At 44.0% G+C, this 17,644-nt stretch overlaps 1 protein-coding gene across 1 annotated transcript in view; it reads left to right on the top strand.

Annotated features, from left to right (window-relative positions):
• ZC2HC1B (zinc finger C2HC-type containing 1B) overlaps window positions 1–14,933 on the top strand; it is a 54,917-nt gene extending 39,984 nt beyond the window's left edge. Inside the window, exons 5-8 of the mRNA XM_060190772.1 lie at window positions 1,646–1,785; window positions 6,831–6,939; window positions 14,212–14,296; window positions 14,732–14,933. Of these exons, the coding sequence (XP_060046755.1) occupies window positions 1,646–1,785; window positions 6,831–6,939; window positions 14,212–14,282 (320 nt within the window). The 3' untranslated portion in view covers window positions 14,283–14,296; window positions 14,732–14,933. The remainder of the gene's footprint in view (window positions 1–1,645; window positions 1,786–6,830; window positions 6,940–14,211; window positions 14,297–14,731) is intronic.
• The last annotated feature ends 2,711 nt before the right edge of the window (window positions 14,934–17,644 follow it).

Consider the following 17,644-nt stretch of genomic DNA (forward strand, 5'->3'; position numbering starts at 1 on the left):
CCTCTTCATTTGATATCATTTCGCTTAAATTCTAGTTTTCCGAGAACTTATTACAGCTCCAAGATAGGAAGTAGGGTTTATTCTTGCCTCTTGGAGGACCCCAGAGCTCGATTCTAGTGGCCTCAGAAGCAGTTCGCGAGTGACGTTGGTTTCAGATCCTGTTCCCGACTCTAGATTTTGAATTATCTTCTGTAGCTCCACACCTCCTATATGGCCTTCTGTATCACTCAGTACCACTGCCCGAGCTTTTGAAAATCCCATGCTGGGGACCGGGCAGTGGTGTACCTGGTTAAGCGCACACATCATAGTGTGCAAGTACCTGGGTTCGAGCCCCTGGTCCCCTTTTCCCCTGGGAAAGCTTTACGAATGGTGTAGCAAGGCTGCGGTGTCTGTCTCTCTTCCTCTTTATTTCCCCTGTCCCCTCTCAATTTCTCTTTCTGTAGCCAATAATACTTAAATAAATAATATTTATTTTTTATTATTTTGTTTTGTTTTGCCTCCAGGGTTATTGCTGGGGCTCGGTGCCTGCACCATAAATCCACTGCTCCTGGAGACCATTTTTTCCCCTTTTGTTGCTCTTGTTGTTTTATTATTGTTGTGTTTATTATTGTTGTTGTTCTTGCTGCTGTCATTGGATAGGACAGAGAGAAATGGAGAGAGGAGGGGAAGACAGAGAGGGGGAGAGAAAGACAGACACCTGCAGACCTGCTTCACCGCCTGTGAAGCGACTCCTCTGCAGGTGGGGAGCCGGGGGCTTGAATTGTAAATAAATAATATTTAAATAGATAAAATGTTTAAAAGAAACAGAAAAATCCATGCCTTTCAATCTCACTCATGGTTTCTGAGACCTGTCTTTACATTTTAAATGGTGCACCTCAATTGAAATAGTGACATACCCCCTGCAATATTTTTTAAGCCCTTGCAATTTTTTTTCTTGCCTCCAGGGTTATCGCTGGGGCTCGGTGCCTGCACAGAGAATCCACTGCTCCTGGAGGCCATCTTTTTTTTTCCACTGCTATTGTTGCTACTGTTGTTGTTGTTGGATAGGACACAGAGAAATGGAGAGAGGAGGGGAAGACAGAGAAGGGGAGAGAAAGACAGACACCTGCAGACCTGCTTCACCACCTGTGAGGTGACCCCCCCTGCAGGTGGGGAACCGGGGGCTCGAACCGGGATCCTTGCTCTGGTCCCTGTGCTTTGCACTATGTGTGCACTACTGCCCGGCTCCAAAGTCCTTGCATTTTTGCCCCTCTGGAATAAATGGTCTCAAATGAGGGATTGGGACCTTGTTCTTTCAAACTGGAGACGTTATTTCTTCGAATACGGTCCATGTAAGGGGCTGGGCCAAGGCACACCCACTTGAACACCCACTTTACACGGTCCGTCTCAAAACTGTTTTTCTTTTCTCTAAGATATATTTTATTATTGATTTTTAATTAAAGAGTGATACACAGAGCAAGGTACACAGAGTGAAAAAGACCAGAGCATTGTCAGGCTCTGGCTTACGTTGGCACTGGGGGTTGAATATGGGACCTCAGAGCCTCAGCCAGGAAAGGCTTGGTACAGAACCATTATGCTATGTCCTCCAGCCCTCAAAGTTGTCTTTCAAATGTCAATTGTCTTTTGTCGCCATCTTTACATTTAGATTATATTCAGTGCCCATACTGTATGAGAAGGTTTAATGAAACTGCGGCCCATCGGCATATTAATTTCTGCAAGGATCAGTCTTCTCGTCGAGTCTTTGATCCAGCCCAGACAGCAGCCAAACTTGCGTCCAGAGCACAGGTAAATCTCTTGCCCTCGGTGTTGACTCTGGTGCCTGAGCACCAGCAGGCAGAGTTTTCTAGGTGATCTAAACTGCCCGTCCTGGTCACTGTCACTCATGCTCAGGGGACATTTTGGCTTCTTTTTGAGTCATGTTTTCCAGCTAAGCACACCTTTCATTGTTGTGTTAAAAGATCCCAAGGCTCTGAAGCCTCCCTCAGAGGATGAAAACTGAAGCTATAAGGGGTGTTTCTAGACTATCACGGGAAAACTGTGAGTCCTGATAGTGGCTGCCAACATCGACCATTCGGAGAAGAATTGTGCGCCTGAACCGGCCTGAGTGGGGAGAACTGTCCCAGGGAAGATGCCCTCTAGGGTTTTCAGCTCTGTAGAGGAAGGGTCATTGGCCTTTTGTGAAAAGCCACAGCGGCAAAGTGAATGAATGGAAGCCGTTACCAGAAATAAATAACACGGAGGGTGGAGTCAAGATAACTGCGTGAAGATAGCACCTAGGACCTAGGCTGACTCTCCTCCAGACATTTCAAGTCATGGCAATCCTACATGGAAGTGGGATTTCCAGGCTGGTAGAGAAACTACAGAGGTGGGTGGGGAGGTGGACAAAGAGAAACCACAGTGGAAAATTATGACCCATTGATGAACTGGCAAAAGGGTGTTGAAAGGGACAAAGGGGAGTTGAGCACTACCAAGTTACAAATGTTACTCTGATTCCAGCCTGACTTCCCTGGGCAGATGACGCCACCAATGTGTCCTGGAACCTCCCCTCCACAGAACCTCACCTCACTAGGGAGAGAGAGAGACAGGCTGGGGTTGTGGATACACCTGCCAACACCCATGTTCAGTGGGGAAGCAATGACAAAAGCCAGACCTTCCACCTTCTGCATCCCAAAAGAATTTGGGTCTGTACTCCCAGAGGGATAAAGAACAGGGAAGCTTCCAATGGAGGGGATGGGATACGGAGTTCTGGTGGTGGGCACTGTGTGGAATTGTACCCCTGCTATCTTACCATCTTTTTAATCATTATTAAGTCACTAACAAACATTTTTAAAAATTGGGAGGAGTCGGATGGTAGCGCAGCGGGTTAAGCACAGGTGGCGCAAAGCGCAAGGACCGGCGTAAGGATCCCGGTTGGAGCCCCGGGCTCCCCACCTGCAGGGGAGTCGCTTCACAGGCGGTGAAGCAGGTCTGCAGGTGTCTGTCTTTCTCTCCCCCTCTCTGTCTTCCCCTCCTCTCTCCATTTCTCTCTGTCCTATTCAACAACAACAAAATCAACAACAACAATATTAACTACAACAATGAAACATCAAGGGCAACAAAAGGGAATAGATAAATAAAATATTTTTTAAAATTTTAAGATAAAATGACAGTCTTATTAGGGCAACTGATTTATTAAACACATCAAAGGGAAATAAGTTAAACTAAAGCATAAAAAACTTAAATTTGATAAGCATAGCTCAGATGCCAAGAAAACATGAAGCTGGTCTACACATTTAACTAGTCTATAACTTTGCTTGGAAATAGATGAAGTCTAGGACATAACTGGGGTGAGACTAACAACAGCAGTCAGCATTTTCACTTATGTTATGCAATCCTTGAACTTTTATTCTGTATCAGAAGCTGTGCTGGGGCTGGTTGATCAAGAGCTTGTAATTCACAAGAGAGAGAGAACTTGGAAATAATGCAGCATGAAGTGTAGTCATTGACACATGTGTGGGAATAGTATGGAGGAAGGAAACACTGTTTCATGGCAGGTTGAAAAGAGAAATAAACATGTTTTCTTAAAACACCAAATGAGGAGAGCAGCCTATGGTGGAGTTGGAGAGGACCTTATACACAAAATGTTCACCTGTGACCCAAAGAGTTCAGCACAACAGTGTGAACTCGGTACAGTGTGGAGTGCATGGGTAGGGCTCGCATGTGGGCAGAAAAATCAAGAAGGCTTTCATTCAAGATGATTCCAAAAAATGAAAAGAAACGTGAATTGTACAGATTCTCTGAAATCTGAGGCCACCCTGAAAGCAGGAACCTCTTTCTTTGTCTCTCTTCTTTTTTTGATATTTTTTTATTAATTATTATTGGATTGAGACAGAGAGAAATTTAGAGGGAAGAGGGAGATAGGGAAGGACAGAGAGAGACACCTGCAGCCCTGCTTCACCACTCGTGAAGCTTTGCCCCTGCAGATGGGAACCGGGGGGCTTGAACCCGGGGCCTTGCACGCTGTGATGTGAGCACTTAGCCTGGTGTGTCACCGTCTGGCCCCTGGGACCTCTTGCATCCTTCTATCTTCCTGCCATGCTTCTGCTTTCTCTCCCTTCTCTGCAAACTTGATCTCTATTATCCTTTAATGTCACTGACTGCATGTGTCATTCGACAGGCGGCAGAGGCTGATTGCACGCAGACCAAAGCAACACGGCACTGATGTTTTTGAAAGATAATCCTTGCAAATTAGTGTTTGAGACAAATTGGTTGGCAAACAGCGAGGAACCATAGTAACGGGGGGAGATGAGGGTGTGGAATAAAAGTGTCAGCGGAGTAGATGTGGAAGAAGAATTTTGAAAATAACTGATGGGACTTGATAACTAACTGGATATAGCATAAGAGAGGATCAGGGCTGGCAAGAAGGTTTTGAGTTCCAAAGCCCTCGGTAGATGGATAACAATACCACAGGCACAGGAGGGAGGACACAGTGTTGGCATAGGAAGGGTGGCTAGGATAAAAGCAGGTGTACAGACTGAATTTCCCCCACTGAAATAGCATGAAATTCATGCAGTGTGGAAAGAGCTAGGTTACTCAATCATCAGTCAAGGCTTGACTCTAAATTCCATGGTTTTTCATTCATTGGGAAACTTGGGAAATCTTTAAAAAAAATTTTTTTTTAATTATTCCTTGTGGTCCGGGATAAAGCATCGGACTCTCAAGCATGAGGTCCTGAGTTCAGTCCCTGGCAGCACATGTACCAGAGTGATGTCTGGCTCTTTCTCTCTCCTCCTATGTTTCTCATTAATAAATAAATAAAATCTTTTAAAAAATTATTCCTTACTTACTGGATAGAGACAGACAGAAATCAAGAAGGAAGGGGTGATAGGGAGAGACAGAGAGATACCTGCAACGCTGCTTCAACACTTAGGAAGCACCCCCACACACACACAGGTAGGAACCTGGGCTTTGAACCCGGGTCCTTGCACATTGTCACAAGTGCGTTCAAACGATGTGCCACTACCCGGCCCCTAAAAAAAAACAAAAAAAACTTCACGTTGATGTGTAGATATGAGCTTAGTTCAGTTCCCTGAAATGTGGCATTCTGTTACCTCCCCCCTTTTATGCTGCCCCACCCTCCTTCACTCCTTCGGGAGTCATTTCTTGTTTGTGGGACAGGTATTAAAAATCTTGCGGGGGTTGGAGGGGGGTTAGGGCCTGCTTTGGACTTGAATTTATCTGCGTGTTGGAAAGGGTTTCTACGTGCCGTTCTGTCTGCTTGCACAAGCCATGGAAGGTGTGCTGGTTCTTCTAAGCAGCTTGTGGAGCGCCAGGGAAGCGGCTAGAGGAAACGCTTGTTCGTTCTTGGCTGGCTGTGCAGAGTGTAACCAGCGACTTGGCCCAGTTCCTCTCCTTGTTTTCCAGGACTAAGCGGTGACTGGGGACACTGAGGAGAAATTGCTTTGCTTGCTCAATGGCTCGCTTTCTGACTGAACCCACCTGAACTGCAGGAGTCCTTCTCATGTCTGCGTCCCCACACCGGGGCCTTGCCTAAGAGTGAAGCTTGTTCACACGTGGAACAGAAAGGGAGGGGCTGTTTCAATGTGAAGGGCTGAAATATGTTTCTATTTTAAACATCGGCTTCAAAAATGTGTTATACCCCTAACCAAAGGAAACCAACATGGGCCTCTAAAAATAGCCTTTCTTTGTTTGGATAAGGATGAGCTGTCTGCCTTAGTCTTGCAGTTATTATTGCCCCGGGGAGAATTCTCAGAGCACCAGGTCATCTGTATGTTGTGATTTCAGAACCGAGGTGAAACGGAATTTCCAAGCAACTCTTTGGTCCTTATTCTCTGTCAGTGTAATAGTTCTGTTCTGTGGCTCAGTAGGGAGGGATGTGGCATGGGCATGCTGGAATTCCATGTTTAAAATATTTGCTGCCTGCCAGTGCCTGCTTTTCTTCTCCGTTCATGTATTTAAAAACAAATTCATCTTCAAGTGTTGTGAATAATGAAAATGTTCCATAACTAGCCTTATTGACATTAAGTGGTTTCTTATGTCTCTCTCTATACAGCTAGTTGTACCACATGATCTTATCACAAGTTAGTACTAAATCTGTCTATGAATTCAAACTGATTCCTCACGGCACCTAACTGACTTCTTGATACCAAACCACCAGCAATCAAAGAGGTGTGATTCTCCAAAGAAAAATCTCAGGAAGGGAAGTGTAAGAATCTGAAACAGCCTAAGAGTAGTAGGAGGAGGAAGTTGAGTCTCTAAGTTTAGATAAAAGACGCTGAAGGTAGCTTGTATCATGATATCGAGGAAGACTCATTCTCCTTTCATTTTTATTTATTTATTGGAAAGAGAAAGAAATCAAGAGGGAAAAGGGAGAGAGAGAGAGAGAGAGAAGAAGAAGTAGAAGGGGGAGGAGGAAGAAGAGGAGGGAGAGGAAAAAGACATCTGCAACACTGCTTGAGCACTCATGAAGCTTTCTCCCTGTAGGTCAGTACCAGGAGCTTGAACCCGGGTCCTCGTGTTCTGTAATGTGGGCCGCCACTTGGCCCCAAGACTAATTTGCTATAGAAAGGAAGGAACCGCAGAGATGATTTTATCATCTGCAAAGGGCTTGCTCCCAACCCCTGACACGGTGTTGATCATGAACAGGGAGGCCAGGAGTCAGGCTCCTCACAGCTCAGGGGTCACGTGGCCTTTTCGCCAGGGGCAAGAGGTCCCTGAAGGTGACTTCCGTTTGCTGCTAGCTAAGTGGAATCAGCTGTTCCTCCTGTATGATGCCTGAAGTTACACAAAATATCTGTGACCTCAAACCCCCCCCCCCCTTCTCTGTGTAGGCTAGGGCTCAGATGAGTCCAAAAAAAGAACCGACTTTAACCAGTGCCGTGGGAAATCTACTACAGAACAGGGTCCTGGAGGGGACGAGTACGGCCACAAACAAATCAGGTGAGTTGGGGTGAACATCTCGGCTTTCAAATGATGGGGCGCAAGGGGACCGCTGTTGGCTTTGGTGTGAGTCAGCAGAAAGAGTGATGGTGACACTCATTGTCACTGCTGGATGTCAGTGTGTCGCTTGGTTTGAGGCTCATACTCGACCAGGAGTGATAGTGACTAACTAGTTCATCAGGATTAGATGATGGGCATTGTATAAGTTAGAACCGAATAGAGCCGCAGAGCCTAAAACCATCATTTTTCTGGTTTAGTAAAATTGGAAAGAAATCTGGAACAGGAAATAACTGTATGGTAGGTGCGGTGTGCAGGGAAGACAGAGAGAGACAGCTTAACGTTAGACGATGGGCCTTGCGTGCCCGAGACCCCAAGGCACCGCCACATGCCAGAGCTGAGCGGTACTCTCCCCTCTCTCCCTCTGACTGTCCCTGGGAACACAAACCAGGACAATGGAGCAGGAGCTGACTTGGTGGTGGAAGTGGTGTACACACACCTGTCATAGGAAAATGAGAGATTTTATCCATGTGCCAGCAACTGTCTGTACCTCTCAAATTAATAATAAAAAATGAATCTTTTTAAAAAGAAATCAGAGGAACACAACAAAAGTATGATCTTGAATATCTGTACTCTTAGGTTCATCTCACTTTTTTTTCACTATGGTTAAAATATAGAAATAAGGGGGTCGGGCGGTGGCGCAGCGGGTTAAGTGCACGTGGTGCAAAGCGCAAGGACCGGCATAAGCATCCCGGTTCGAGCCCCCGACTCCCCACCTGCAGGGGAGTCGCTTCACAGGCAGTGAAGCAGGTCTGCAGGTGTCTGTCTTTCTCTCCCCTCTCTCTCTGTCTTCCCCTCCTCTCTCCATTTCTCTCTGACCTATCCAACAACGAACAACATCAGCAACAACAATAATAACCACAACAAGGCTGCAACAACAAGGGCAACAAAAGGGGGAAAAATGGCCTCCAGGAGCAGTGGATTCATGGTGCAGGCACTGAGCCCCAGCAATAACCCTGGAGGCAAAAGAAATAAAAAAGAAAAAAAAGAAAGAAATGCCCATTGATGGACATATTTTTAAAAAGACATGGACACATACACATGCACATGCACACAGGCACACACATGCACGCACAGGCCACGCTGTTATAAAAGAAAAGAAAGTCCTACTGCTGATGGCAAGGTAGACAGACATAACAGAGGGCACTATAGAATGATCAAGTAAACAAGGACAAATACTGTACAGCCGAGCATAAAAGTGAAGTTCGAGTCGTGTGAAGACTGCCAGGGCTGGTGGGGGGAAATGGGCAGAGATGGCAGAGGAGCCCAGTGGTCACGCACAGAGGATTAGTTCTGGGATGTGCCTGGCAGCATGGTGAACGCAGTCGGCAGGCCTGTGCTCTGCTGGTTGCTTGAAAGGTTTGCTGAGACAGAGCAGGTCTTGGACGGTCTTACCACACACACACGCACACGCACACGCACACACACACACAGGAAACTGTGTGAGGCAGTTAATTAGCTTTATTGTGGTAATCATTTCACAATATATACACGTGTCACATCTGGGCCAGATGTTCTGCACTGGTCAGCTCCAGCTGCCCTCCCTAAGTGAGCAGTCCAGCAGCTCCCACAGGAAACTGTGACCTACTTTGAGCACTTCTGGGAGCTAGAAGTGCAAGATCCGGGTGCTAACAGTGGATCACATAGAGTAAAGACACGGGAATAGTGCAGATTCAGAGAGAGAGAAGGGGGCGTTCAGGAGGAGGCCAAAGTCTCAGGCTCTCCATCATGAGGTCCTGATTTCTTCTCCACCATCACAGTGCCATGGGGTTTACCACACACCTCACACAAGGTTTTGTATCGTTACACCTCGGCAAGAGGAGGGAAAAGATAGGGACAGGTACCTTATTAAAACAACATAATTTCTCAACAAGGGCAACAAAAGGAAATAAATAAATATTTTTTTAAAACCAACATAATTTCTATAATAAAAAGGCACAGTCCTCACCATAGTGCTTCAACGTACAGGATCAATCTCACTTGATCTTCACCAAAATCTCCCACACGTTTTAAAGGAAACAAGTTCAAAGAGGCTGAATGACAGCTTGAAGCCACCGTGAAACAGTGGATCTAGACTGGTTATCTTGCTGTCTTACCCCCCTTCACTGAGCTGCCTTGATAAATGAGACATTCTTGACAATCAGCACACACACTAGGAAGAGAATATGAATTAGTTCATGACCACGCTGGCACTTTCTTTGGGAGTGTTATATTTCAAGGTGTTTTCAGAACCAGAGTGAGATGGGTCAGCTGGAGATAAGGAGTAGCACAAAGGAGATAGCAAAAGGTTTTCCTGCCTGAGAATCAAACTCCCAGGTTCAATCCTCAACACCACCATAAGCCAGAGCTCAGCAGGGCTTCAGTCTCTCTCTCCTCCCTTGAACTAACTGATTTCTTTAAAGTACTGGTAAAGTTTTAGTATATAAAAGTTCTAAATTAGGACTCAGATCTTAACATGAAAATTCAACATGAAAATTATATGAACAAATGTCAAGGGTGGGGGGGGCATTGGGGTGACTTTAGGGTCCTGTTGCAGGTTGATGGAAAAGGGCCCAAGTTGGGGGTGAGAGTGTTTCGTGGACACCTGTCATGGGAGATGGAAGATCCGTACCTAGGTGTCAATGACTGTACAATAAAATAATAAAATAGAAATAAAATAAGAAAATAGAAATAAAAAACACTGCTGTTCTGATACTTTGTAAAATAAAATTGATAGGCCAGTAGATCTAGGAAAAACAGTTTCATGTTCAGTCTAGACTAGTTAATGGCGGCTTTTATCAAACCTGTCACCAAGTTTGCGGGGGAAAGAATATGCTGGATTCTACACCACTGTGACCACACCTTCCACTACTTTCTTTCACTCTGTATCTTGTTCCATTGCCTCTTCTCTCTCTCTCCCTTCCTTCCTTCCTTCCTTCCTTCCTTCCTTCCTTCCTTCCTTCCTTCCTTCCTTCCTTCCTTCCTTCCTTTCTTTCCTTCTTTTTCTTTTGGCCTCCAGGGTTATTGCTGGGGCTCAATGCCTGCACTATGAATCCGCTGCTCCTGGAGGCCATTTTTGTTGCTGTCGTTGTTGGATAGGACAGAGAGAAATGGAGAGAGGAGGGCAAGACAGAGAGGGGGAGAGAAAGACAGACACCTGCAGACCTGCTTCACCGCCTATGAAGCGACTCCCCTGCAGGCGGAGAGCCGGGGGCTCGAACCGGGATCCTCGTGCCGGTCCTTGCGCTTTGCGCCACCTGCGCTTAACCCAGTGCACTACCTCCCGACCCCGCCCCCCCGTTTTTCTAATCTAGATAAAGATCTATTTGCCAATGTGAATGAAAGAGCCAGACATCACTCTGGCACATGTGATGCCAGGGATTGAACTCAGGACCTCATGCTTGAGAGCACAACGCTTTCCCCACTAGGCCCCGTCCTGGGCCACATGCTCAAGATTTTGCATTAGTTGTGTCCTGTGCTGACCACCAAGACCCTGCTCCGCCAGTGCTCACTCCCTCACTCCTGTTCTTAGCTAAATGTCATCTTCACACTCCACTCGCAGGAACCTCTGATCAATTCCCCCTGATTCAGTTCGAATCCGATCAATTCCCCCTGTGACCCCTTGGTAACACTGATCTTGTGACTGGAACACTGCTCAGCTCTGGCATCTGCTGGTTCCGGGGATTGAACCTAAGATCATGGAGTCTCAGACGTGAAAGTCTCTGTCTCTCTTCACATAACCATTATGCTACAGCTTGTACCTTTGGAAAATAACACTTATCACATCTAGTATTCAGTATTATATGTGTATGTTCATCTTCACCCTCTCCCAAAGGAATATGAGTTTAAAGACGGTAGAATCTGTTTGCTTGTTCATGTTTTATTATATTTCCATTAAGTTGTTGGATTGTTCACATCAAATAAAGGTTTAGAGTTGTTCATATTCTACCTATTACGATTGTTCATATCACAGATGAGGTGCTCAGTAAATACTTCTTGAGTGGAATATATGGGGGGAAAGTAAGTATAGCTATTCTATGATTTCCCAGAAGCTGTTGGCATGTAAATAGAATTATCATCGTGCTAGTTAAGACATAACTGATCATTTCAATCCTGAGATGGTTTAAACTTTAATTTCTTGTCATTTCCTGTGACCTCATGTCTTTATATCGAGTTGTCCCCTATGATGCTGAGCAGGCAATATTTTTTTTCTTTCTATTTTTGCTGTACTGAAAAAAAATAAATAAAAGCCCTTTTCATGGACTCTAGCATGAACTTGCACTGTACACTGTTCTTAGCACTTCATGCACAAATCCATTTAATCCCCCAAGTAACACAAAAGGGTAAACCTCATATCCCCAGTGTGTAGGTGAGGAAACAGAGGGACAGCTTGACAGGGGCTTTACGGGGAATAGTAAAGCCAACTAAGTGTTTGTCTGCTTTGGGAAAAGTGGTTCAGAAAATAGAAACATTAAGGACGTATGAATATATATATATATATATTCATATATATATATATATATATATATATATATATATATATATATATATCCATTGAACATGGTGGAAATAGCTAAGGACACCAAAAATCACTGATGATTGAATCCATGAACGATCGTTGCTGTTCAAGTACCAACTCAATATTATAAATGTATACTTTGGTTTTATTATGAAAACATCATGACTTTTCACATTCCCACAAAGATCCTGTATTTAGGTGGGAAAGGAAAGCGTAAAGCAGTCATCACACATCTGCAACTGGCTATAATCTTGAGGGTTTTTTTAAAAAAATTATTATCTTTATTTATTGATTGGATAGAGACAGTTAGAAATTGAAAGGGGGGGTCGGGCGGTGGCGCAGTGGGTTAAGCGCACGTGGCACAAAGCGCAGGAACCGGCGTAAGGATCCCGGTTCGAGCCCCCGGCTCCCCACCTGCAGGGGAGTCGCTTCACAGGTGGTGAAGCAGGTCTGCAGGTGTCTGTCTTTCTCTCCCCTTCTCTGTCTTCCCCTCCTCTCTCCATTTCTCTCTGTCCTATCCAACAACGAATTGCGTCAACAAGGGCAATAATAATAACCACAACGAAGCTACAACAAGGGCAACAAAAGGGGGAAAAAATGGCCTCCAGGAGCGGTGGATTCATGGTGCAGGCACTGAGCCCAGCAATAACCCTGGAGGAGGAAAAAAAAAAAAAAGAAATTGAAAGGGAAGGGGGAAATGGAGAGGAAGAGAGACAGACACCTGCTACTCTGTTTTATCACTCGCAAAGCTTCCCCCCTGCAGATGGGGACCGGGGGCTTGAACCCGGGTCCTTGCACATTGTAACAGGTGCACCACCAGCGGGCCCCATTTTGAGAGGTTTTCGGTAAGAGAGATTGGTGTACTGTGTACTGGCTGCATGTCAGCTTCTCAAGAACCTTTCCACAACAACTTCAGAGCTCTGCTGGGAAAGTTTTATTTGGGGGTTGACGGTTTGTCGTATAGTCACTGGCACATGGTCACACGCGGTCATCTTCCCGTGACAGGTGTTTGCAGAGCTCTCTTCTCCTCAGCTTGGGTCAGTTCCCACCATCCTGTACCAGGACGCCAAAGTCCTTTCACCTCCTCCTTTCCATTCCTTCCCGTCTGCCTTAGTGCCATATACCACGCCCTGCTGGTGTTCTGTGTATGAATGAGATAATCTGGTATCCACCCTTCTCTTTTTGGCTTATCCCACTTCACATGATTTCTTCAAGTTTCTGTTCAAGACGAGGCAGAAGAACTAGCATACCCCCAGGGTATTCATAAGTGGTGAAGCAGGTCTGTAGGTGTCTCTGTCTCTCTCTCCCCCCCTCTTATTTCTCTCTGTCCTATTCAATAAAAAAAAAAAAAAGGTGAAGAGGAGGAGGAGGAGGAGGAAGGAGAACTAACATACCCCTTGTAGCAAATAAGCATCAAAATGTCTACTGTTGGGGCTCGGTGCTGGCACACCTGTTTGAGCACACATGTTACAGTGTGTAAGGACCTAGGTTCAAGCCCCCAGTCCCCACCTGCAGGGGAAAAGCTTTGAGAGTGTTGAAGCAGAGCTGCAGGTGTGTCTCTGTCTCTCTCCCTTTTCTCTCTTTCTCCCCTTTCCCTTTTGATTTCTGGCTGTCTCTAGCCACCAAATAAAGATAATTAAAATAAAAAGGTGTCTACTCTTGATACTTTAAAATAAATAGAACTTTTATGTTATTGTATAACATTAAAAACCCTTCTCTCTCTCTTCTTTCTTACTCTCTCTTGTTCAAGATTATATGTATGAGGGAGACACACACACCTGGTTGAGCACACATGTTATAATGCACAAGGACCTAGGTTCAAGCCCCCAGCACCCACCTGCAGGGGAAAAGTTTTGTGAGTTGTGAAGTAAGGCTGCAGGTGTCTCTCTCTCTTTCCTACCCTCTTGATTTATGGCTATCTCTAATAAATAAATAAAGATAAATAAATTAGAGAGAGGAGAGAGACTAATGAGCTCTGGCATGTGGTAATGCCAGGACTTGGACCTGTTACTTCAGGGAGTGGGATAGGGTTCAGGCCTGAAAATCTGGCATGCTGCCCCAGCTGTCTCTCTAGCCCACACTTTCTATTCCTGTGTTGTGTTTTGATAGTTTAATTCACAGTTACTTTGCGTAGTCACTCCCTTTTGATAAAATGCTGGTAGGACAGAGGACTTTACAGCAGAGTTTAAGAAAACTAGTTCTCTTGAGAATTCAGTCCCACAGCACAATGGAAACAAAAACCAGACTATAGCATGGATTCCTATGTCAGTCTCGTACCTCCATATCTAACTGCTGTCTGAACCAAGGGAAAGAGTCCATTGCTGACGAGATAGACCCTTGGGGGAAAGGCATCTCATTCATTTTCTCCTAGGAGGCAGGAAAAAAAAATTTTCGAAGACATGAAATATTCATGGTACAACTAGAAAGCTGGAGCAGTAGTGAGAGAGATGAGAGTCTGGTTGGATGAAGGGTAGGCGGCCTGAGGTGGTCATTCTAGGGGCTTTGCCTGGCTAAGGGACAGGGCAGGCCAAAAGGGAGATGCCGGATTTCATCATCATTTGGCCCAGTGTCGAGACTGAGTATTTGTCTATAAGTATAAAATGAAACAGAAAGAATAGTCTTTTCGAATCCAGTGTGAGAATTTCATAAAAATCCCCTTCTTTTTTCTTTTTAATGTTTTATTTTCCACAATGACAAATCTGTTTATGTCTGCAAAGGATTAGCAGCAGACCCTGCTTCTGGACCAAAACTCAGACAAGGATTTACTAAACCTTCTAAAAGAGATTAACTCCTAGAAGCCAGGTAAGATGATAACATCCTAATTCAGGTGTTCTTATCACCTATTGTGCAGAAACAGCAAATGAGCCTTTACGAAAACACAATCTATAGCAGGAAAACAAACAAATAAAACATTGGCAAGCCCTTAGTGACGTATACTCTAGAAACATACTTTTTTTTAAGCATGTAATTTGAAGATGATTTCAATTTTCTCTTATTCTTAACGGGACAAAGAATAATTCCTCCTTTTGAGGAGTTAATTATTGCCCTTTTCCCAAACACAAAGAAGGTTAGTTCTCTGACACCAACATAGAGTAGGATTGCTGTGAATTAGAGACTTCTTTTGATAGTGTGAATTATTTGTTGGAGTAACGAAAATGTAAAGAGACTTAATATTAACATTCTTGCTGTGGAAACAGTAGAGTTATAAAATAAATGTCTTTTGCTTTTATATTTTAGGCTTGGTCCCTAAAACGCATGAGACTAGATGGCCATGTGCTCAAGAAAGCTACCCAAGGAGAAGGAACAGCAGCCATCTCTTCATGTGCCCATGAGTCCTCTCAAAATATCATGCAGAACGAGCACAAACTAACTTCAAATTTTATTTACTTCTAAGAATTTCAAAACAAGAGCATGAAAGAAAAACATTCAGTGTCTGTAACAGTGCTTGGTTGAAAGTTTATTTTCTTTAAATTAAAAACAGTTAGTATCAATTATATTGTGGTGCTGGGTGGTGAACCCAGGACCTCATGCCTGCAATGTAACATTGAGATGCCTCCTGGCCCAATTTTTTTTTCAATTTTTATAAAAAGGAAACACTGGCAAAAACCATAGGATAAGAGGGGTACAGCTCCACACAATTCCCACCACCAGAACTCCGTATCCCATCCCCTCCTCTAATAGCTTTCCTATTCTTCCCCCCCCCCCAACTTCTATATTTCCTTAGAGATGGTGAGGAGGAGAGAGAAACCAAATCACAGCTTCACCATTCATAGAATTCTGCTGTATTTATTCATGGCCTTTCAGTGTGGTTCTGGAAGTGTGTGAGCTCAGACCTCTTCCCTGATAAGCCACCTCCTAGTTCCCTGAAGTTATTTTATTTTTACTGGAAATGTAATAGTCTTTTAAGGAAAATGTTTCTTTCCCAAAAAATAATTTTGATCCATACTGCCAGTGGGGGAGAAGTGATAGGGGAAAGATGCTCAGACGGCTCTGAACTCCAACTCCATCGGGAACCAGAGAGACAGAAGGACAAAGGGAGGGTCACTTAGATGTAATAATAATAGGTGCATGTGTGATTGGAAAAGAGAAGAAGATGGGACCTTTAAAGGGGGGAGGGGCAAATATATGCAAATATAGAAAGGTAGTTGTAGAAATTATAGTCAACCCGTAATCTGCAACCTTAGGAGAAACTGTCGTAGCTTCCGATGGAGGGATTGGAGATCCAGAACTCTGATGGTGGGAATGATGTGGAGTTGTATCCCTGTTATCTTGTAACTTTGTAAATCAAGATTAATTAATTAATTATTTAATTAATTTAAAAAAGAGGTTTTAAAAGTTGAAAAAAAAGAAAATGTTACTTGATATGAGAATTTCAGTAAAAACTCTTTGGAGTGTTAACAATTTTATTAGTAAGATTATTTTTTTATCTTGTGTAATCTCTGCTTTGATATTTGATTCTAGTAAATATTTGATTCTAGTAAATTCTAGTAATAACTACATTCATTTTGTGGATAGTCATTGAGAATTATGGCTTTTATTTATTATTATTATTATTTATTATTTTACCAGAGCAATGGTCAGCTCTGGCTTACAGTGGTGCGGGGATTGAACCTGGGACTTCAGAGCCTCAGGAATGACAGTTATGCTATCTACCCCTGCCCCGAGAATTACGGCTTTTAGTCGGGCAACATTGCACTGCAGAATGATATGTTTCAGGAGTAGGTCACTGAAAATCAGTATGTGTCTATTACTTTAAAAAGTGATAGAAAATTCAGCCCTATTATACTTCACCATACATGTGTCTTTTAAAAAATTTATTATCTTTATCAGGTAGAGACAGCCAGAAATCGAGAGGGAAGGGGGTAATAGGGAGGGAGAGAGACAGAGAGACACTGTTTCGCCTCTTGTGAAGCTTTTCCCCATGGAGGGGGCTTGAACCCTGGTCCTTGTGCATTGTAACAGGTGTGCTCAACCAGGTGCACCACCACCCGACTCCACACTTGTCTTTTTCACTCCAGTTTATACCCTTATTCCACTGTTTGCCTTCGTTCCAGTGCCCACTAACTGGGTTTGCAGTCTTACTTCGTCTGTCTGTTTTTGCCCACGTAGCACATATGGCGGAGATCATGCAGTGTTTGTCTTTCTCCTCCCTGGCCTATTTTACTAAGCAAGATACTCTCTAGCTCCACCCTTGTCTTTGCAAATGACAAGAGCTCATTTGTTTTAAAGAGCTAATTTGTATCCGGTTCTGTGCATGTACCGTATCTTTATCTGTTCTGCAGGCAATGGATATTATGTTGGTTCCAACTCTGCAGTACTGTAGAAAGTATCTTTATCTGTTCTGCAGGCAATAGATATTATGTTAGTTCCAACTCTCCAGTACTATAGAAAGTGCTTCCATAGACATGGAGTGTCCACTTCTCTTGGAATTGAATCACTCTTGTTTGGAGTACAGAGATGTCTGTGTTCAGTGCAGACGTGGAAATCACAGAGCTGTAATTTATACGCCGGTGTGTGCAGTTCGCGGGGAAGCATTCCTGCGGAAGGGACTGGTCATAATAACCTCTCCGTTCCAGGGGGAGAGTGCAGTCAGAGGCTTCAAGCCATTTATTTATTTATTTATTTATTTATATTTATTATTTATGTATGTATTTATTTATTTATAATAGCCTAATCAGAAGCCAACTGCTCATTGTAACACTGCCCGGAGTCATATAGCCCTATCAGGAGGCAGTGTCTCAATTATTCCTTCTCTTGCCAGCTTTTTCCCGCCTTATTTTTTATTTAATTAAATTAATTTACTAATTATTATTATTATTATTATTTTACCAAAGCACTGCTCAGCTCTGGCTTTTGGTAGTGCAAGGGATTGAACCTGGGACTTTGGAGCCTCAGGATGGAAAGCCTGTTAGCATAATCACTATGCTATCTCCCCTGCCCCACCCCAGTTATTTTTTAAACATTTTATAATGGACTTCTAAACTTTCCTCCCATTCTAAGATCCCTAATCTCTTCTGCTCTGTTCCTACTTTTCGGTTCCTGTTCACTAACCATGTTGTCTCAATTTATGTCCTGCCACCTTCCAGACACCAAGTTGCAGACACTACCATGACTCCACCCTGACTTCTCTGGGGAGATGACCTCACCAGT

This window comes from Erinaceus europaeus, chromosome 4 (genome assembly GCF_950295315.1).
Source record: "Erinaceus europaeus chromosome 4, mEriEur2.1, whole genome shotgun sequence".
Classification (NCBI taxonomy): Eukaryota; Metazoa; Chordata; class Mammalia; order Eulipotyphla; family Erinaceidae; genus Erinaceus; species Erinaceus europaeus.